Source organism: Lagopus muta, chromosome 9, assembly GCF_023343835.1.
Source record: "Lagopus muta isolate bLagMut1 chromosome 9, bLagMut1 primary, whole genome shotgun sequence".
Classification (NCBI taxonomy): Eukaryota; Metazoa; Chordata; class Aves; order Galliformes; family Phasianidae; genus Lagopus; species Lagopus muta.
Window position 1 is genome coordinate 9,031,403 of NC_064441.1, and position 21,681 is coordinate 9,053,083.

General features: G+C 64.4%; 1 protein-coding gene across 7 annotated transcripts; it reads right to left on the reverse strand.

Annotated features, from left to right (window-relative positions):
• Positions 1-1,177: 1,177 nt before the first annotated feature.
• On the reverse strand, positions 1,178-20,733 carry TNK2 (tyrosine kinase non receptor 2). 7 transcript variants are annotated; one of them, XM_048954565.1, is made up of 17 exons: positions 20,407-20,733; positions 18,002-18,164; positions 11,308-11,485; positions 11,088-11,158; positions 9,924-10,136; positions 9,656-9,808; positions 9,151-9,428; positions 8,943-9,069; positions 8,707-8,853; positions 8,505-8,599; positions 5,898-6,092; positions 4,593-4,684; positions 4,024-4,068; positions 2,212-3,563; positions 1,749-1,844; positions 1,537-1,664; positions 1,178-1,462 (listed from the first exon to the last, which is right to left on the reverse strand). In XM_048954565.1, exons 3-17 carry the CDS (start codon positions 11,468-11,470, stop codon positions 1,456-1,458), a joined length of 3,162 nt encoding a protein of 1,053 aa, XP_048810522.1. In that variant the 5' UTR covers positions 11,471-11,485; positions 18,002-18,164; positions 20,407-20,733; the 3' UTR covers positions 1,178-1,455. The 7 variants fall into 7 exon arrangements, with proteins under 7 accessions (XP_048810522.1, XP_048810516.1, XP_048810523.1 ...); XM_048954559.1 differs by lacking the exons at positions 18,002-18,164; positions 20,407-20,733 and adding exons at positions 14,892-15,154; positions 15,283-16,050; XM_048954566.1 differs by lacking the exons at positions 18,002-18,164; positions 20,407-20,733 and adding an exon at positions 16,858-17,981.
• Positions 20,734-21,681: the final 948 nt, after the last annotated feature.

A 21,681-nucleotide genomic window follows, 5' to 3' on the forward strand; every position in this document is an offset into this window, starting at 1 on the left:
AGGTTTTAAGACCATGTATAGGGTGAACCCACAGCTGACACCTCAAGGTTAAGATACACTTGAGCTGATCACCTCCTGAGACCACTCAATGGCCTGCGAAAGGCCACAGGATGGCATAGGGGGCTCAGGTCTCCAAGACTGCAGGGAGGGGGTGCTTGCCAAAATCCCATTGCCCACCCCACCTTGTTTGCTGCCAGGTCCCAGCCACGCTTGGCCAGGTAGACAATAACCCCCAGAACCCATGGGCCTGCCGCCAAGAAGGAACAAGGAAGGGAGCACCTGCCTTGGGGTCCTGCGCTGCTTAACCCTTCCCCATCCCTTGGGGCACTGCACTGCCCCCCAGGATGCACAGAGACCGAGCAGCGCTCATCACACCCCCACCTGGCCCCCAGTAGTGCCCACCCCACCGACCCCATGCCCCCAGAAGTGGGGGGCATTGTGCTAAGGGCCCATGACCTCAACATGGCCGTTGCGTGCAGGGGGTTATCTGCGCCATCGGTGTGTATCCATTGCAAACACCCACGCAGATCCGGGCTGGGAGGGGGGGGGGGGGGGGGAGAAGAGAGGGGTGGTTTCGTGCAGGCTGGGCCGTGCCTTGCTTGCAGGTCACCTTAAACCAGGGAAATGCAGTGAGATGCACCCAACAGCCCCCCTGCACCCATCGTTCCCCCCTGGGGACCACCAACGCCCTACCTCACACCCGTGCTCACACACCCAGGTTTGGGCACCGAGGTCCCCCTTCCCCTCTGTGAGGTGGCACCTCGGGACACCCAGGCAATGCATTCCAACAACGCTTTGGGTGCACCGAGTGCCACCCCCAACCCCCGCTCCCCAGCACCTGGCTGCGGCTCGGCGGTGCCATGCGGTTGCACAACCCCTTTGTTGTGTGGGTGGGGGAAGAGATGCAGGGCTCGCCGCTCCCTGCCTGGGCATGAGTCACACAGTGCTCCAGGCACATCTGCTGCGGGGCGCGGGGGGTGGCACGGCCTCGGCAGGGTACAGGGGGCACTGGGGCTGTGCCATGGGGTCACCCCAGTGTGCGCCACAGGAGCATGCGTGCGTCCTTCCTGCGTGCATCAGGAACGCCTGTGCGTGCTGGCAGCAACCCAGGAGCTGGGCACGAGCACCCTCCTCCTTTCCATTGATTATTTTTATATATATAGATATATAATATATATATAATATAATATATATATATTAAAATTACATTTCTCTTTACAAAAACAATTCGACATCAGGCCAAGGGATGGAGCTCATCTCCTCAGCCAGGGAGCAGACCCCCAGACACAGGGGCTGTGGCATAGTCTCAACTGTTGGCAGGATCCTTTTTGGGGTTGCCCCCATCCCCCAGGTGGGGCTCAGTCCAGAGTCCAGCAGCAGATGGTGGGATCGGGGTGGTGACCCCGCAGTGAGACGCCTGCTCTGGGTCCGGTACCGCTCACCTGGTTCCTGCTGTCACCGCCTGCAAGGAGAGCATATGAGATCAGGGGGTGACAGAGTTGGATCCCATCCCCAGAATAATATTCATGGACCTACTTCTGCCTGGAGGAGCTGTAGGGGTCGAGGAGGTGGGAGCTGGCCTGCGCCAGGTTCCAGTCGAACATCTCCAGCACCCGGTGGCACTCCACACGGGACTTCAGCCCCAGGCAGAAGAGCTGCTCCACCTGCAAGGGGACACAGGGCATAAGGATCGGGGTGCCAGGGATTGTTCCCACCCTGCTGGCAGCAGGTGCTGCAGCATGCTGTACCTTCAAGTACTGGATGGCACGTTGAACATTCCAGCCGTGGTTCTGCAGGGCTGCCTGGCACTCCTCAGTGGTGACGCCATGCACTGTGTCCTGAACCTGGGGAAGAATGGAGGTCACTGTGTGTTACTCTGGGCAGCAGAGCTGGGGGGTCAGGGAGACACTATGGCTGCCACCCCCAAGACTCCATTGCCAATCAGGAGTTGGGCACCAGCAATGGGGTGTCAACATGGTGTTTCTGCCTCCTGGGCTGGGGTGACAGCCACCTTCCTCCTAGACCCATGGGTCTAGCTGCGGGTAGGGCTAATTTGGGTTAAAAGGGCCCTCAATCCCCACGTGGGAGCTGCAATTACACTCCTGCATGTCTTCAACCCTCTGCAGGTTGAACATTGGGGAACAGATGCATGGGGTGGGGATACCTGTTGCCAACGGCCACCTGGACAAAAGTCACCACGTCCCTCCTTACCAGCCGGATCTTCTCCGAGGGACGATAACCATCTGGCCCATCATATACGATTTTCTGGAGGCTGCAGGAAGCTTTCACCAAACACTTGGGCCCGAGATTGCTGTTGTTGGACGAGAAGTTGGCCTTGTAGTCAGGCTGCTGCTGCACCATGGGCCGGACGGTGGCCGTGGTGACCATGCGGGATGCTGGTGCCTCTTCAGGGCTTTTGGCCTCCTTGAAAAACTTCTCATACTTGTCCAGGTAGGCAGGGCGCTCGGGCAGCAGATAATAGTGCGTGCTGCTGACTTTCTGCCCATCCTTCACAATGGGCAGGATGCAAGGCCCCTTGGAGCAGTCCTTGCCCTGTGCCTGGATCACTTTGGGGGTAGCGTATTTGGGGTCCAGGGCAAAGCTCTGCGTGGTGGGCATGGGTTTCCCCGGCGATGTGGACAGGCAAGAGCAGAGGGCAGCCCGCTGCTGTGGGGAGCCCACCTGCAGGGCCATGGGGCTGGGCGTCCGTGAAGTGGGCTGTGACAGTGGGTCCCGAGGGGGGATTTGGGGTGGCCGGTCCTCTTCGCCCCCTGAGGCTGGGGACAGCTCCCCAGACCAACGCCCAGGTTCATTGCGGCGCAGCGGCCGAGGAGGAATGGGAACGCGGGGTGGGATTTGGGGTTTGTCGTCAGCCAGGCACGCGGATTGCCCCCGGGGCACGTTGAACCTCTTCATGCACTCCTGCTGCAGCTCCTGGAAGATCTCAGTAGTCTGCATCAGGCTGGGTTGCTTGGTGTCCTTGGGGGGCAGAAAGAGGTTGTCCTCCAGCCCCGCCGCCCGCTCACCCTCATCCACAAAGCCGTAGTTGGTTTCACCCCGCTCACGTGCCCTGGTAAGGCCAGCACGGCTGCCCCGTCGCCCCAGGGGGCTGTTGATGGAGCACACCTCGAAGTCATCCTCGTCCTGTGCCACGTCATCGTAGGCGGGCGGTGGGGGCAAGGGCCGGGCGTCCCAGTCCACCACCGGCGTGGGGTGGAGGGGCCGGGGCAGGGCCCGTGTGGGGCTTTGCGGGGGGGTTTTGTCCAGCAGCGAGAAGGCTTCCATAGCCAGTTTGGCGAGGGAGGGGGCTGTCAGCTCCCCCACGGGCGAAGGGGTAGTGGGGGGCACCTCCTCCCCAAAGTCAATGAGAGTCACCTCCCCGCTCGTTGGTCCCTCACTGGGTGACCGGCTGGGTTGCCGCTCGCCCACCTTGGTGCCCGGCACGCGGGCAGAGGGCTTAGCAAGCCGCAGGCCCTTCCCTGGACCTGGCTTCTTCAGGCAGAGCTTTCGGAGGCCTGCCGACAGGCCCTCGTCCTCCTCACTGACCGGGTCGTAGGAGGGCTCTAGGAAACAAAGGAGAAAGCAGTGAGTATCCCCTGCGCTACCCACCAATATACCCATCCCACATCCCCAGCTGCTGCCAATCTTAGAGGTGACTCCAAACCCCAACTCCTTCCCAAAGCCACAGTATGACTCCAGAAAGCTCCCCACAGCCCCATGGCACAGCAGCCTCAGCCACCCCTCACCCTGCTCTGTGGGCAGGGTCCATGGTGAGCCAGGATGTGAGGACGCCCCCTGCTCCACTGCCACCCCAGTGCATGCCATTTCTGGAGCCCGGGGACACAATCCACAGGGAGCAGAGCCATGCTGTCACCCCCAGGTGCCCAGCAGCACCCACATGTACCATCGGTGAGAGCAGGAGCCGAGCACACAGCACACCCTGAGTACCTTGAAAGAAAGGAGCTAAGAGAGAAGAGAAGGGGCAGGAGCAGGACTGGCGGCTCCCAGAACAGCCCGACTTACTGGTAAGCAGGATGGAAGGCTGAGGCGGGCGCGGAGGCGGCTGCCCTGCAGGAGGAGAAGAGAGAGCCCGAGAGCAGGCGGGACGCAGGGTGAGCGCGCGGAGCAGGCGGCAGCCGGGGCGGCTGTTAGCAGGAGCATGGCGCATGCTTTGTCCCCCTGCACCGCTATGGACAGCAGCAGGTGCCGGTGGCTGCCCCAGTGGGTCGCAGGGTTGGGGGTACAGAACTTGCACTGTGTTGGCTGCAACCGCACCAGTGAGCCGCTCTGCCCCGTAATGGGGAGCCCTGCCCCGGGAGGGGACGAGGGGCCCGGCCGAAGGCCAGCAGGGCAGAGTCCAGTCCAGAGGGGCCGGGCAGAGCCGCCCACACTGCTGGCAGTGGCACCGGGCAGGGTGACAGCGTGTGCTGGATCCCCACCACCAGGGCTGCAACAAGCAAACGGCAGCAGAGAGACAGAGCAGAGGGGACAGAGGGATAGCCCTGCCCGCCACCCAGGCAAAAGGGTGCTCAGAAGGGACTTGGTGCAGCTGACAGGTCAGAAGTGGGGGGCGAAGGGGTGAAGACACTTACTTTTAGCCCTTCCTGGGAGCTGGGTGGGTCTGGCAGCGCTCAGGTCCACTCCTAAAACATCAGGAGGGTCCATGGGATTTCCCAGGTACAGCCTGGGGGAGAAAGAAGAGAGCAGCAGGGGATCAGCAGGATGTTGCACCTCTCTGGGCACACGGGACACGCCTGGTTATACATTCTGTACGCTGCAACGTACAGTAGGGGGCTCACCCTGCCCCTTGCTGCAGGATGGTGACCCCACAGCTCCATGGAGAGAGGTTATATCCCAACTGCTGCGTCCCTGTGATGCCAAGTGCCCATATGCTGCATTTTATGAGGCTTCTGGCTCTACAGCACAGCCCCTGGTGCCGTCCCAGTGTCACCCATCCCCTCTCTGCCTCCGGCACAGGGCACCCACACATGGGGTACCGAACCCAGAGCAGTACGGCGGGAGGCCCGGGCGAGCCATCGCAAGCCAGGCATGGCGAGGCAGAGAGCCGGCGCAGCCCGAAGGCCTGGGTGTGTGCCGAGCTCGGTGCGTTCTCTGCGGCCCGGACGGCACGTACCCAGGGCGCGTGCCCACGCAGCGGGGCGCGGGGAGGCCTGCCAGGGCACGAGGCATGTCCGTGCGCCCGGCGCCTCGACAAAGCACTCCGGGGGCCGCCTGCACAGCTCCGGTGCTGGGAGCCCTGCTGTATTGGAGCTGCGGTGCCGTGGGTACCACCATTGCATGAGGTGTGGGAGCAGTGCAGGCTTTGCAGCTGCATCTTGTTCCTCCCCTAATAGCCCTCCCACATCCCCCCCTCCCCGAAGTTGGGGGAGAATCCACAGAGAGCTATAACCGTGCCCAAAGCTTCCTGGGGTCTGCTGCACCTCAGGATCCAATGCACCATGCCCAGCCTCAACGCTGCCCCAGTCCTCTTCCAGCCCTGCTCCCATTACAAACCAAACAGGGTCAACTCTTGGTAGAGCACGGGGAGAAGAAAATATAAGTTATGTCTATATAAAGTACCAGCAGCTGTGATACTGTCACCTCTGGGGTGACACTTCCCTTGTCCCAGCGCTGCCAAACACCAAGGGGTCTGTGGGCCTGGGAGAAGGGCTCCATGCCCAGTCCAGCCCCGTGTCCCCACGCTCCATCCCATGCAGCACCCGACCCCATTAGTGAGAAGAGGCGAGGGGGTTAGTCAAGCTGCGAGGACCCTGCCCAGAGCTGTCCCCAGCACAGCAAGGAAGAAGAGGAGTTGTAAGGGAGGAAGGCCAAGCTCGCTCCTTGCAGGGGGGAGGCAGGGGGTGAGGGGGTTGCAGAGAAGACAGAAAGTTTCTTACTCATCAATTTTATCGGGAAACCCCCAGCACTGCTGAGGGTTGGTGTCTCCATGGCCTGTGTGGATGAAGCTGTTTTTAAGCGGCTGGCTGATGTCATGGGCCGACAGCCCCGCCACCGAGGTCACCGTGTTGCGGGGGAACTGGCCCACTTTTAGGGTCCGCTTATTCTGACCCCGCCACCAGTAATTCTCGGCCCTAAGGAATAAAAAGGACCTTCGTTACTGAGGATGGCGTGGGGAGGGTGGCAAGACCCCAGAGGGTGGCGATGGGAGGGGGACAGAGCCCTGCCCCAGTGACACAGGAGGAGCAAAGTGACTCAGCCTGTGACACGCAGGCAGGCAGTGGCACGGCTAGGGAGGGTGCCCAGATCCTGATCTTGAGCCCTGGGCCCCCCCTGGCACCAGAATGCCAAGAGGGGGGCAGAAACCAGCACATAGGGGATGGAGGTGAGTGAAGAGCAGAGCTCCTTGTAGGGTGCGTCCATGCACACCCTGAGATGCTCAGGAGCCCTGGGCATGGGGCTGTCACTGAAGATGGAAGAAGCAATGGCCATGGGACCAAGAGTCTGGGTGCTGATGCTGAATCCCCAGATATCCCACTGCCCATGTGGGAAACCAAAGAGGGGACATCAGGCTGTAGGATCTCCCTTTCTTCCTTCCTCCCTATCAGTGGAGCCCCATGAGGGGTGAGCTCCCTCTGACTATCTGGAGGATACTGGGGTCCCAGTGGAGCCCAGCGCCGCCCCAGGACACAACTACCGCTGGGATGGCACAGCCATAGGTGGGGACAAACCCAGAAAGCAAACTCCAGGGAGGCCCCCCCAAGCAGCACCCCCCAGCCTTTCCCAATCCTGCACACACACCCCCTCCTGCACCCCATGCACTGGGGGACGCCCGCAGCCCCGCTCTCCTCAGGCAGGCAGCGGAGCCGCGCAGGGGGTGGCACAGCTGCCGGCGCTGCCAACCCGGCGAGGCTGGCACGGGCCCCGCGGTTTCCTGGAGTCACCTGTGAGTCACCAGCGGCCACTAGCTCAGCCCTTTTCCTGTTTACCTTCCCCGCTCGCCGCCAGCCAGCCGCATTACTCAGCGCCGGGACCCCTGGCGAGGGCACCGGGCACCCTCCCTCGCCCGCAGCGCAGCGGGGCGGGCTGCTGCGTCCCCTCCCGTGAGGTTCCTGCTCCTTCCCCAGCTTCTCGAGCGATGCTGCGGCCAGGCTGCCCCAACCCCACCGCTCAAACCCCCGGTACAAACCTGCTCCGTGCCCCGCATCCCTGCCGAAAGCCCCCTCCCCGGGCCTTCAGGTAGGTCCTGCCGCCGTGCACATGGAGCCGGGGGCCCCTTCCCCTGCCCACACACACGTACGCATACCCGGCGCTGGTTCAAACGACGTGCAGGGGCTTGAAAAAGGGGTGGGGGGTGTTGACGGTGCCCCAGGGCGGCCTCAACGGGGCCGGATGCAGCCCCCGGAGGAGCCCCCCGCCTCCTCCCTGCCCTGGCACTCCACAAAGGGAAACTGAGGCACGGGGCGAGTGCCCCCACCCCCAACAGCAGCACCACCGCGAAGCCCCACCAGCCCTACTCCACACCCCCAAAGCAGCAGAGCCACCCCGACGCCGCGCCTGCTGGGGAAACTGAGGCATGAGAGGCTGCACGCAGCCCCCCCAGCCCAACGGCACCCCCAGAAGGACCGCATCCCCCCCCTCCTGCCCCCACCCCCGTGCCCCTCACCGCTGTGCAGTTCACCCGGGGCCGGCAAGCGGGGCGAGCGCGGCAGCAGCGGCCCCGCAGTGCGCCCGTGATGCACCGGGGACGATGTGCGCGCAGTGGCGCGGCCGCGCCGCCCTCCGCCGCTCCTTTCCCTCCTTCCCTCCCTCCGCCGACGCCGTTTCCCTTCCCTTCCCCTCCCCTCCCCTCCCTGCAATTAAACCACCGCCAGACCCTGGGCAAGAGTCATCGGGGAGCAGCCGGGGGAGAAAGCTGGTCCCTGCAGCCACACAAATCCGGCCTGATTCACCGTGCCGGAATGCGGGGAGCCAGCCCCAGGGGAGGGGGGCAGAGGGGAGGCTGCGCCTTTCTCTTCGCCTCCACCCTGCTGTGGGGCCAGCAGGGGGGCTGGCACCCTGTGCAACATCGGGGAAAGGGACGCTGAGAGCCTCCAGCATGTCCCTTGGGGATAGGGATCCTGGAGGGGATGCTCTGAGGATGGGCATCCAGGGACCTGGTGTCACCCACCCTCCCAGCTTGGAGCCAGGGACCTCCAGGGTAGGGAAGGAGGGCGCGGGGCAGGATGGAGCAGCCACTAAGCAAAGCCTCAGAGCAGAAGCAGAGGTGGCACTGAGGCCCTGGTGACAGTGGCACGTCCCCGCTGCTATCAGCAGGGAGCGGCTGCCTGGCAGCTGTGTCCTAGGGCAAGGCCATGGGGTGAGTCAGCGGGGACAGGCGCTGTGGAGCAGCCACGCTGCCCATGTCATGGGGACACAGAGCCCCAAACTCCCCACTGCTCTGCCCACCGCTCCCCATCCTTGGCTGTCGGCCCTCACCCAGGGGGGCTGTGCTTTTAGGGGCTGTGCTTTACAGGACTGACTTGAGGTCCCCCCCCATGCGCTACCTGCCCTCGATGACCGTGATGATGTCGTTCATCTGGATGTGCAGCTTGTCGGGTTCCTCAAAGTCTTGCAGAGCCCTCATGTCGGTGGGCTGGGCCTGCAGGGATGGTGGGGTGAGTGCATGGGAGCATCTCCATGTCTCCCTTCACTCTGCACTGCAAAGGGGCAATGAGGACCACCTGAAACCTTCCATCCCACACCTACCTCCACCAGGAAGTCACGCAGGGCCACGAAAGTGGGCCGGTCCTCAGGCTTGTGGGCCCAGCACTGCAGCATGACGTTGTAGACATCCTGGGGACAGTCCTCGGGCCGTGGCAGCCTCTCACCCTCTTTGTCAATCTTGTGTAGGATCTGTGGGGCAAGGCAGTGCCATCACGGGACAGTGTGTGCTGGGGACATTTGGTGTGGGGAGCCATAGATAAGGGGCTTGCTGCACCCACCTGGCTGCCATTGAGGCCAATCCATGGCTCCTGCCCATAGGTGAACATCTCCCATAGTGTCACCCCAAACATCCAAGTATCACTTGCGTGGGAGAAAGTGCGTGTCTTTAGGCTCTCAGGAGCACACCTGCATAGGGAAGGATGTGAGCATCACAAGGGGTGGACCCCCAGATCCCCCTCTCCACATGGACCCCCGGCCCAAGCTCACCAGGCGAAGGGCACCTTACGATGTTCCTGCATCACGTAGTGGTCATCGTTTTTGGGCAGAGCCCTCATCAGCCCAAAGTCCCCAATCTTGACCTGCTCATTGGAGGCGAGCAGGATGTTGCGGGCAGCCAGGTCTCGGTGGATGAAGCGCTTGGACTCCAGGTAGGCCATACCCTTGGCCACCTGGATGGCGTACTGGCACAGCGTGGAAATGAGAAAATGGCCCTGGTTCTTCCGCAGACGGTCCAGGAGGGAGCCCAGAGGGGCCAGTTCTGTCACCTGGGCAATAGGAAGGGGATAGCAAGGTGGTCAAACTGAGAACATCCCAATTTTGGGCTGCTTTCTGTTCCCCAGTCTTGGCACCACTGGAAAGACTGCAGTGGAGTCCATTGGAGGTGGACCCCGTGCCCACCTGGCTCACTTGGCCCCACACACAGCACCACCGCCCTGCAGGGCTTGCTGACAGCAGCAGCCAAAGGACAAGGCTGGTCCTGCTGGAGACTCACCATCTTCATGGGGTGGGAGAGCACCACGCCGTAGAGGCGGATGAGGTTCTTGTGGTCCAGCGAGTGCATGGCGTTCACCTCGCGGATGAAGTCATCCAGCACCTCCGGCTGGCTCAGCACGTCCGTCTTCAGACACTTCACAGCCACGTTGAGCTACAGCCGAGAGAAGGGGTGAGCCATGGAATGGGGACAACACCTTTCTGGGGGTGTCCCTGTGCCCAGACCCCCACCACCGGCCTAAGGTTTTGCACAGGCTCGTGCCCCTCACCGTCTTGCCAGCAGGCGTGCACCACTCTCCACGACGCACAACACCAAAGGAGCCATCACCCAACTTCTCGAAGAGTGAGAGGTCCCGCTCCCTGATGAGGCAGGTGAGGGAGTGCTGGCCCCCTGTGTCCGGGGGGGGTGGCGTTGGGGGCTTGCGGAAGGTGCTGTGGGGCTGAGGAGGCAGCTCCGAGTCGGGGCGCTTCCCACTGAACACCTGCAGTGTGCAGAAGGGCAAGATGTGGGCTTGGAGACACCCACAAGTCCTCCCTCCCATCGGTGGTGGCCAGAGCCTGCCTCAGTTTCCCCTTCCCACCGGTGAGAGCTCTTGGTGCCTTGCTGGTGCCAGGCAGATGGGTCGCCCCGTCCACCTCTTTGGCTCTGCACATGCCGTTCCTTCTGAAACCTACTGATGACCCCACGCGGTGTTTCCCCAGCGGGCGGCGTGCTGAGCAGCACTTCTAGATGGACGGAAGAGGCTGCCCTCCAGCAGCCAGAGGTCCCGGGCTCTCCTCGGCCAGGCTGTGGGCACACGATGTGCCTGGGAACCGTTCCAAGAGAAACCTCCAGCGCAGTGACACATCCCTGCAGCAACGTGGGCCTTGCGACACGCGCTGCTGCTGCCAGCTGCCCAGAGGGGTTGGGGACCAGCTCTCCTCCCCACCAGCTGGCACTGGGCACGTCGCCCACGGGAAGGGGTCTGTCCTGGCTCACAGCTGGGGCAGCTGGCACCCGCACGGGGGCCGGGGCAGGCATGTGGCTGCAGTGGGAGGTGGCATTTCTCTGCCCGGCACAAGGCTGAGTCGCCTTCTATTAAAAGCCAGGCACAGCTTGGCTCAGCCCAGATGAGTCACAGAAGGGAGAGGCCACGACCCAGCGCCCAGCTGGTGAGCACACAGGCCATCTGAGGCTGTGAGGTGCCCAGGGGTGCAGCATCACTGTTATTAGGGAAGGGTCCCTGGATCCCCCGCCCTAGTGCTGCTGGGAGCCGAGGCAGGCAGAGGGCTGCGCAGCCCACAGGGCTGGCTGAGGCTCTGCTACTAATTAGCTGTGAATAAGTTTCTTGGAAAAAGAGGCAAATCACAGGAGGGGAATGAATTTCCTGAGTGCTGATCCCAGCTGAGAAGTGACCCAAGAGCTGCGTAGGGCTGAGGCATGTTAGCCATACCTTGCTCATCCAAGATTTCCGCTTGCACATGGCTTTCCTCCGCTTCACTGCCTCCCACAGCCGCCGCTGGCCTATGGGATACAGGGACTGTCACTGACACAGGGCCCTTCTTGAGAAGAACCACCCTTCAGCCCTTGGGACCACGTGTTCCTCCGGGCTCCTCAAAAGAAGCAGCCACAGAGAGGTACAGGGGGAGGTTGAGGGAGGAGGATGTACCCACCGGGGCGCCCCATGCCAATCTTCTCCAGATCCTCATTTTTGACGTACTCGAAGTGGGACAGGCGGGTGACGTTGAGTTCATCCCGGATGCGCAGGAAGTATTGTTGCAGCTGCAGCTCAGTCAGCAGCTCCAGCAGCCAGTCTGTGCCCTCTTCCGCCTGCATGCTACAGCTCAGCTTCTGCCACACAAGGTGCTGGGTTAGTGGGGACCCTGCACTGCTCCCCAGTGTCCCCAGGAGCCCAGCACTATCCCACCCATGTGCCAGAGGGGCTGGAAGCCGGGGCTGCTCCCTGTCCCAGTGGGGATGCTAGAGATACTCATGGGACTCACCTCCTGCAGAGCCCATCCTGGGCTTTCTTCCCTATCAGCAGGACCCATGGAGAAGGGCATGAACCCCATAGTGCCCACAGTCCTAATGAAACACACCCTGTGCTGTATGTACCCAGACAGCAGTGCCAGGAATGGAGAAGAGGCAGAGCCCCAAGGCATGGCACAGATGCCCATAACACTGCCTCCACACTGCATGCTGGCATCTTACAGACATAAGGGACAGTTGCAACTGGCACCACACACGCACATGGGGCACGCTCCCTGTACCCAGCTGCTGAGGGCGGAGGTGGCAGCTGTCCCCTGCAGGGACAGACACCTCAGTGCTGTCCTGCTGCCATAAGGCGGTGGCACAGGAGGAGACAGATGGAGACACAGAGCCACGAGTGTGCAGGGAATGAAGGTCTCCAGGGTGTCATCATTACCTCCCTGGAGCTGTGCTGGGGCACAGGATCCCCAACACCATGGATCCTCACATCCCTCAAGTACCCCCCTTGTCGCACAGCACCTCACTGTCCCCTCTCTCCCTCCCCACCATAACCGCAGCCTTCCAGGAAGAAACCCAGCTCAGCTTCCTGCCTCCAGCAGCCAGAGGGGACGTGGGAAAGCCCCCATGCCGGCCCCACAGCAGGGCAGCCCCGTCCATCCTCCTCTTTCCCTGGGGAGACGACGTGGCCCCCGGCCCCCTCACCATCTGTGTCCCAGCTGCGTCACGGCCATCGCAGCCCTCGGCTAAAAATACGGCGGGCACGGGGCACGTGGGGGCACTGCAGCCGAAGGAGCCGCCAGCTCACAGCACGGAGCCATCCGCGGCACCGGGGGGGTGACGGCCACTTACTCGGTAGACGCGGAAGCGGGCGAGGAAGGGGAAGGAACGGCGCAGAGTCTCGAAGCGTCGCATCCTGTTTGGCTGCAGCCTCGGCCCAATGTGCTCAGGGTACCCCTGCGGATGCCAGCGTCCCTGGGGCACGACGAACGCAGCAGAGCCAGGGGACCTACAGGGGTGTCAGCCCGGCTGGGCGACGGCTTGCTGAATGCCACCCGGGTACGGCCACCCCACACACCCCACAGCAGGCGCAGAGGGCTCGGGGCATCCCTGCTGCACAGGGGCCGGCAGCAGGACGCAGCGCTGCGCTTCTCCTCCTCCTGCTTCCGTCGTGCCCTCCTTCCCGGCCGTCCTGCCCTCCCCTTCCCAAACGCAATGGGGTTGGAGCTGCGGCGTCGGCGCTTTCCCGATCGGTGCCCACGGGTTCGCTCCCCGGCAGTTGCTGTCTGTGGGTCCTGGGGCTTTGAGCGGCCGCCCTGCCCAGCTCCTGTCCCAGGAGGGTTTATTTTAGCTGCGCGTTGGCCCGGCTCTGGGCCGTGCGCCCAGGGGGCCGGGCTCCGATCAATGTGCTGCTTTCTCTCTTGTTCGGCGGGTGCTCGGCAGCTGCACCGCCTGGGAGAGCGGACCCCGGCTCCCATTGCCATGGAAACTCGCTCCGGCCTTGGGAAAAGCTCCCAGGCCTCAGTTTCCCCCCTCAGGAAGCAAGGCGGGAGGGGGGACATCCGGCCCTGAGCTCCCAAAGGGGAGGCAGTGGGCATGAGGCCAGAGTGACGGGCACCGTGCCGCTGCCCCACAAGCCACAAGGGACAGTGGGTGTGCTGCCAGCTCCATAAACCTACTCGGCTGCCAGAACCTGTGGGGTGCTGGGGGACATAGAGATGGACCCCTCCACAACCATCGGTGTGCCAAGGTGACACGGGACAGGCAGCTCTTGCTGCATTGTGGCCATGCCCAAAGAGCTTCCGCTGTGGCTTCCAGTGCTGGGATCCCGGCTGGCACCCGGCACAACAGCCCCATTGAGGAGGGACAGACGGGCACAGTGCCCTCGGCACCAAGCTCTGCCACGCGCCAGCTCTCTGCCCTGGGGACACCGAGGGTGTGGGGGTTCCCTGTCCCACTGTGCAGCCCCCAGCACCCTCTGGTACCTCCAAGCCCTGGACAGCTGTATTCCAGCTGTGCACACCTTGCTTCAGTTCCCCTCCTCGCAATAGGTCTAAGAGCAAAGAGCCAACACCACCACCTGAGCCCCCAGCACCCCAGTAGGGTGCAAGCCCCCAGAAACTGTGGGGCACAAACCACAGCCCCCACCACACAAGAAGACAGCTAAGAACCACGGCACAGGGGGATGGATGGCACAGGTACCCACGCACACACCTGCAGCACTGAGATGCACCCTATGTGCACGCACGCTCCTGCACGGGCGGTGACGGCTCTCACGTGCGCCCCAGGACCACACGCACGCAATCTTGCAACCACACGCACCACGCACACACCCCGACACGTGCACGACCGCAACCACACCTCCTTCTCCCCTTCCTTGCGTTCAAACACATCACCTCCGCGCACCCCTCCCCAACTCCCCTGCAGCTACCGCCGTGCCCGGGCGCACGTGCACCAACACCCCGAGCACCAACAGCCCACCACCCTCTCCGACTGACGCACGTCTGGCTGTGCGCCCGCACACCGCTCCTGGGCACCGCGGCCATACACCCACGGCACCGCGCAACGTCACGACTCTGCCCACGGGCTCAGCCCCGGGCGGCACACGCAGCGCCGGTGTGACGCGCGCCCTCCCGAGGTGACAAGCGGGGGTGCACAAACACATCCCGACCCCCCTCCGGACCCTTTCCCCGCGTCCCTGCACCCCGCACCCCTCGCTCCCATAAGGGGAAACTGAGGCGCGCTACGCGAGTGGTACCAACATGCAGCCAACTCCTTGAGGGGGGGGAAGGGGCGAAGGGACAGACCCGATTTGCACAGGGTGACCCCAGAAAGGGGACACGGGTCCATGCTGCTGCAGATGGCCATCTGCGTGGCTGCCAGCCACCTGTGCTGGGCACCGTGCCCGTCCTGCGGCAGCCCCTCTGTGCCCAACGCGGTGCCAGCACCAGCTGAGCAAGGCTCACACCGTGCCACCAAGAGGGGACAGTGCACGCCTGTGTGAAAACACCTGGGTCCACATCCCAGCACTGTCCCTCAGTAACACAATTCCTCCCCCACTCACAAGCCCTGTGCCTCAGCTTCCCCACGCATCAGGGAAGGAGTGCAGCCACGCAGGGCGGCTGCTGTCCCCATGCCAATTTATGGGGAGATGCCATGCAAGGGAGCATCATCGTGAGCTCCCTACGCCATGCCAGCCTCAAATCCACAAGCACCCTGGGGACGCCATGGGGGCCGTGCCACTGCTCCCCCCATCTCCCCCAGCACTGACCCGCCGGCACGCCATGCCCAGAGTGACGTCCTGCTGGGGAGGCAGCCCCGGGCGACTGCTGCCCATCCGTGGGGCTCGCAGCCCGCTGCTGTCCGACAGGCTGTGGGGCAGGGCGGGCAGCATCTCCTCCTCCTCCTCGGCGCTGCTCAGGCGCTGGTAGTCACATCTCTCGCCCATGGCAGCGGCGGCGGTTGGGGGGCTCTGCGCCTGCCTGGGGGCGGCGAGGGTTGGAGCCGGGCACGGGATCACATGGCAGAAAGTTGCTGCAGTTCCGGAAAACAGCGAGAGGGTGAAGGTGACCGCGGTGATGGAGGGGAAGAGGGAGGGGGGAGGATGGACGCGTAGGGGAGGGGGAAAGAGAACGAGGAGCCCCCCGGGTACCCATCCTCACCGTGGCACTGCTGTTCTCCTCCCAGCTCCGCAGCCTGCGTGCCCCCCCCGGTACCCGAGCGTGGAGGCGGGGGCATCGGCGGTGGCATCACCGCAGCCTGTCTCCCCCCGGCTGGCATTGCGCAGCCCTCGTCAGGCAGAGGGGAGCAGCGGGGAGCACCACCCGGCGGGGTGGGGGCTATGGAGGTCCCGTGCCTATCCCAGGGGCCGCGGAGGAGGGGGGGGCCCGCAGCATCCCCAGCATCCCTCCTGGTGTGGGAGGAGGGGGCAGGGATGCGCGGGGAAGATGGCTGCTGCGCAGCACTGGCGCAAAGCTCAGCAGGGCAGGGAGCGTAGCCAGGCCCTGGTGTGATGGGGGAGCATGCGGCAAGGACACACTGTGATATCCCACCTCTAGCACAGAGCTGGGGGTGGTCCTGAGATGCTGCCCGTGCCTGCAGCCCTCCAACATCACATGCAGTCACAGCAGGAGCCAGCGGCGCTGTGTCACCCCCCCGGATGGGGACCTGTCACTATCCCATCGGAGCCCCCAGGTGCAGGGGGGCTTACAGGGGGCTGAGTCTGAGCCGCAAGACGGGGAGGAGGCGGGGCCTAGAGCTCTGCGGCCCCGCTACACCTGCCTGTGCTTGGAGGCATCATACAGCCCCAAGGACCAAAGGGGTCCTGGTGCCACCACTGCTCGGCACGACGCCCACCCCATCTCCTGGTCCAATGCCACAGAGTATGACACCCCATTCTACATCCCATTCTGCCCCCTAGGAACACTATACACCCCACCTCTGCCCCTAGCGACACCCCCCCACAGCTTCTCCCTTCCCATCCCCTTGCCCCCTCCCCTCCCCTGCACCCACAACTCCGGCGAAGCTGCAAGATGATCCCACGGTTCCAGTGCAGGGGGCACAAGCCCATCCTGCTCCCAACCTCCCAGCACACCCCATACCCAGCGGGGCAATGGCCTCTCGGCGGCCCCTCCTGCCATACCACAGAGGTGAGCTCAGCATCAAGCTGAGCCCGCGGGCGCGGGGCGTGGGAGCAACAGCCACCTCCGCGCGCAGCCCCGCCGGCGTCACCGCTGTGACTGATGCACGTGCTATGCCACCTTCCTGCTGGCCCCGGCCACACTGCCCGTACAACCCCCCCAAAAGAACTTTCACCCAGTGCCAGTGGAGCAGTGCTGCAGGGTCTGAGTCCCAGGGTCACTCCACACAGCCAGGACAAGCTATGCACATGGCACGAAGCCTTAAACCCATTTGTGGGTTGTGAACCGAAACCCAATCCCAGCACCCATGGACCTGCGGCTCAGCCAAACCCCCAAAGCAAGAGCAGTCTGGAGCAGGTGCACAGCATCACCCCAGGGGGTTCCCACCAAAACCACGGCCACTGTGGCAGTGACAGTCACACTGACCACAAAGTATCCTCCCCACCGCAGGACACCGGACCTCCCCATTGCTCCAGGCAAGCCAGCATCATCCTTGTCCCCACATCCCTCTTGATGTCCCCAAGGAGCAGGGCAGCAGCATCCCCCACACCCATTCCATCTCCCCATGGAGCTCTGAGGCAGGGGTTCCCCACTCACCTCCAGTGCAGCACATTGCCCCGCTCACTGTCACATCAGGGCTGACGCTCACCACCCTGCCTGCCTCCTTCCTGACAGCAGTGTCACCTGGAAGTGATGTCACCGACTCCAGCAGTGGCACGAGTGGCTGTGCCCTAGGCTGGTTTGCTCAGCCCTGGCGGGGCCCTAGGGGTGGCCCCAAATGGCAGTGACAACACTCAGCAGGCTGGCTGCTCCAGTGCAGCCACGCACGCATACACACACACATAGGGACACCTGCAGGATGTCGTTGTCCCACTCCCCCGTTGTGCTGCCTCTTGCCCCCTCTGAATCCCAGCGCGGTGTCCCCATACCGATGCGTGTTCTGCCTTCCTTGCTGCTGGCAGCTGGCATGGCTCGCTGGGACATCTCGGAGGGCCGGCACGGAGCAGTGCTGACACCCGCGGTGGGGGTGGGCGGCGAGGCCGGCTCACTGGGTGCCCCCGTGCTGTGGGCTCGGTGCCACTGGAGCCCAGCACCATGGTTTGGTTCTGCCCCAGTGCATCTCCTGCTCTCTGCGCAGCCATCAGCCTGTGGACGTGTCCACAGCCCAGCAGTGCCCCCCCTGCCCCGACAAAGCCCAGTGCAACCCCAATCCTCTCCCTAAGCCTCTTTCCACTGCTAAATCCGCTCCGTATGTCAGGTCGCAGCCCATCGCCCACAGGAGCTGTTCCCCATCTCTGCGCCCACAAGTAGGACCCAGCCTCGGTCTGGAATGCATCCCCAGGGTGGTGGGAATATGGTGAACTGGGTGCACAAGGGGATTTGTGACCCAATCTCATCCCTGGCTCTGTTTCCTCTGGTTGGTTTCAGGGCCCAATTGGCTGCATTTTGGCACAAAAAGGCAGGAGAGGCACAGGACAGCAGCCAGGCAAAGAGGCAAGGACGCATGCATCAGCTGTAGGCACTTCCAGCAAAGCAGCCCTCCAGCACCCATCCAGAGCCCCATGTCCAGAGCAGTGTCAGAGAGCACATGGCACAATCCAGCACTGCCACATGATGGCACTGGGCTTGGCATCACTGAGCATCACCGCCCCAGGGATTCAGCCACCAAGAGACCCCCCCTGCAATTGGGCAACCCAACGCAACACCAGTCTGTGCCTGGCAGCCCCCACACTCCTCTTACCTGTGCTGGGGCAGGCGGTGCAGCTCAGGTCCGTTGGCAGCACCACTCTGTGCCCCAGCGTCCCCACGAGCCCAGCACTGATGCAGAGATGGCACAGTGTCACGGCTTCACCCACGCAGCCATGGGGGTTGCAGAGCTCTGGTCACACTGCCCATAGGGTGCCCTGGGGAAGGAGAGGTCAAGATGGGACCCTGACAACCCCACAGAACCAAACCCAGGGGCAGCACCAAAATGCCCACCCACAGCACGCTGGCCACGGAGATGTGCTTGTACTTGGGGGCACATTGGCCATGGAGCACCAACCTCATGCACAGGGGTTCTCTACCCACGGTCCTCCCATCCCCAGCATGAATACAGCATCTAGTCATGTCCAGGAACCCCAAATCTGCCCCCACATGCCCAGAGCTGGGAAGGGGCCTCGGTGCCAAGCAGAGTGGTACCTTGGCCAGACCACGGAGCAGCTGGCTACTCATTAGCACTAATTGGCGGCAGCCTAATGGGCCAGGCAGTAGAGTGAGCAGTGCCCCCTGGTGTTGCTCAGTCAGTGCGGGATCGCAGTCAGCCCAGAGTACAGCTGGAGGGGGGTGGCTGGGCACCCCACAGGGCACAGGGCACCTAGGGGAGCCTCTGCTTGCATTAGGTTGGGACTGAGAGGGACACTGGGGACAGAGGGACAGAGACAGCCCTTCACGCTGCCCCAAAACCCTGTACACCCACACCGAGGGCTGCCCCCACTCCAAAGAAGCATTTCCCTCAGCTGCAGCAGGGGATGGAGCCGCACGGTCTCACCCGCTCCAGCAGCACCACACCTGCAGGAACCGGTGGTGCAGGAGGTGCAGCCGCCCCATCCCCTGCATGCACAGCCCCATCCCCTGCAGGCATGGCCTCCCAAACACCGCTGCCCCCCAGCTCTCCTCCATCTGCAGCTGCTGCACCATCCCAGTGCCTCAGGGTAAGGGCTCTGCTCCAGCCTGGGTGCTGCCAGGGGCTGGAGGCAGAGAAGGAAAGCTCCTCCCTGTGCTTTAGGGAGGGAGGGTGCATTGGGGGCAAAGACGTCTCCAGTCCCAAACCCATTCCACTTTGAGGAAAGTGCAATGAGAGTGCTGTTTCTCAGAGCATCCCTGAAATACATCAGCGGATGATGCTCTCCATGAACATCCACCTGCAAATCAGAGACAAACTCAGTGGCCCTGGACAGGATGGGGTTCATGACATCCCCACCCTCATGCCCCAAGGACAAGCACCCAGCTGACCCCCTCCCTGTGAGGCTCCACAGGTGGATCAGCCCCACACAGCTCAGCCACAGGGAACCTGAGAGCCCACTCCTTCCCACCGTGCCTATACCCCAGGGGCCTCCCAGGGGAAACTGAGTCACGGCCGCCACCCCCATGCCCAGCTCCAGGCAGCAGAGGGAGTGGAGCGGGGGCACCAGTGGCCCCAAGCTGTTCCCATACAGTCCCACCGGCACCAGGCCAATGAACACCAAGCTAACGAGGCCTCGGGTTGCTCGAGGGGCTGCAAACAGGCTGCGCAGCCCAAGCCCCCAGCGTGCACCCCGAGGTGGGTTCGTGTGGGGCCACAGCTGCTCGGTGTCATCTGGGGGGTGGGCTACATCGCAGACTCTCTCCACAAAGAGTCCCACTCCTGCACACCAAGGTGCCACTTCATGCAGGCTGCAGCTTCAGCAGGGTTTTACCAAAGCGGATGCCGTTTCCCACTGGCTTCGTACTAAACCAGCCCAGCAAGGGTGCGCCTATGGGAACCCCACAGGAGGAGACCCACGGTGCCCGGACAGCAGGCAGGGACAGGGGCTGCGCCGGGGCGGCTCCGCAAAGGTGAGCGCGTGGGGAAGCGCAGCGCCGGGCCGTGTCTCAGCCTGCCCTGGGTGCTGCACGGCCCCAGGGAACCCCGTGCCCGGGGTCACCGCGTCTGGGCCAGGGGAGTGGGGCAACCGACTGCCCCCTCGGGACAGCAGGCCGGGCAGGGTCCTCTCAGCGAGGCACCGTCGGGATTAAGTTTTGCAGCACTTAAAAACAAAGAGGCTGAAAGCAAGCCAACACGTCTCGAGCACTTTAGTGGGACAAACCTGCCCCGATGCGGCCGTGCTGGGGACGGAGGGTCCCCGCGCCGCGTGACGCACCCGAGCCGGGGGCCATGCCCCGAGCACAAGGATCCTCTGTTCAGCGCGCACAGCTCCCAGGGGCCGGGGAGGAGTGAGAGCGGAGCGGAGCTGCGCCCGCGACGCCAACCTTCCGCGGGGCACAGCTCCCCGGAGGAGGCCGAGCGCCCGCATCCCCGCAGTGCCGCAGGGCACGGTGCCAGCGCCGCAGCACCGCCTCCACGTGCCGTGCCCGACCCCGACATCTCTATGCGCCATCCCGGCCCCCGGCCCGCATCGCCCTCACCTCTCGGCTCGCGGCCTCCGGTCCCGCGCGGCGTCCCGGAGCTGCAGGCACCATGCCGGGCGGCAGGGGAGGCGGAGGGGGGGTCTCCGCCCTCACACGCCGGCCTCGCGCCTCCGGGGCGGCCACGTGCCGGGGGGCTGCTCCTGCTCCCCGCGGTACCGCTCACCCTCCTCCTGAACCCCGCGCAGCGCCTCGCCCTCCTCCTGCCGCCCCCTCCTGGCCCACCAGCGGGCTCTGCCCGGGGGGCTGCCCCCCTCCCCGCGCTGCCCGCGCTCCTGCTGCGCCCGGCGGCTCAGGCCCTGCTCCTGCCGCGCTTTGGGGCCGCGCTCCTGCACCCCTCGCCCGCCCGCCCTCCCCCGTCGCGCCCCGGGGCTGCCGCCTTCCGCGCCCCGCGCCGCCCTCCGCCCCCCGTTCCCCCACTGCTCGCGGGGTCTCCGCGCCGCCTTAACGCCCACGGCGGGGGCCGCCCGCTCTCCCCGCTCCTGCAGCCCCACCCGCACCCCCAGCGCCACCCGCTGCCACTGCCCCGGCCGCCCCGCGCCGCCCCCGGCCCCGCCGCTCTCCGCCTCCCTCCCGCCGGCCACCAGCTCCTGGCCCTGCGCTCCCAGCCCCGCTTCCTGCACGCCCTCCGCCAAACCCCCCGCTTCCTGCACCCCCGGCGCCACGCCGCCCCCTTCCTGCACCCCTGGGCTCAGCCCCCCGCCCTCCGCTACCCCCGGCCCCCGGATGGTGCCCTGCCGGCCCCGCAGCGCTGGGGGCTCCGCTCGGCAGCTCCCGGTCCCGCTCCCGGTCCCGGCCTCCCCTCCGCCGGGAGCTCCCGGGGCGGCGCGCCGTCCGCCCGGCCCCGCTCTTAAAGGCGCCGCGCCGCCGCCTTACGTAACGGCGGGGCTGGGGGGAGGGTGGGGGAGAGGAGGCGGGGGTGCACGGGGCGGCGGGAATAGGCACAGGGTGAATGGGCACGGCCGGATGGGTGGAAGGGTGGAATGATGGATGGATGCACGGACAGGTGCAGGCGCGGACAGATGGGGGGGTCGAGGGGCGCACCCTCCTGCCGCGGCACACTCTGCGCAGCCCGAGCACTGCGGCCCCGGGGCTCTGCAGTCACTGCAGGGACAGGAGCGCTGCCAGGCTGATAGGGGAAACAACAGGCAGGGTGCCTGCAGAGCTGCCTCCTCCCAGAGCCTGCTAATGGGAGGATGCACTGCCTCTCTAGTCAGGCTGGACAGGGCTCTGAGCGCCCGATGGAGCTGTAGGTGTCCCTGTTCAGTGCAGGGG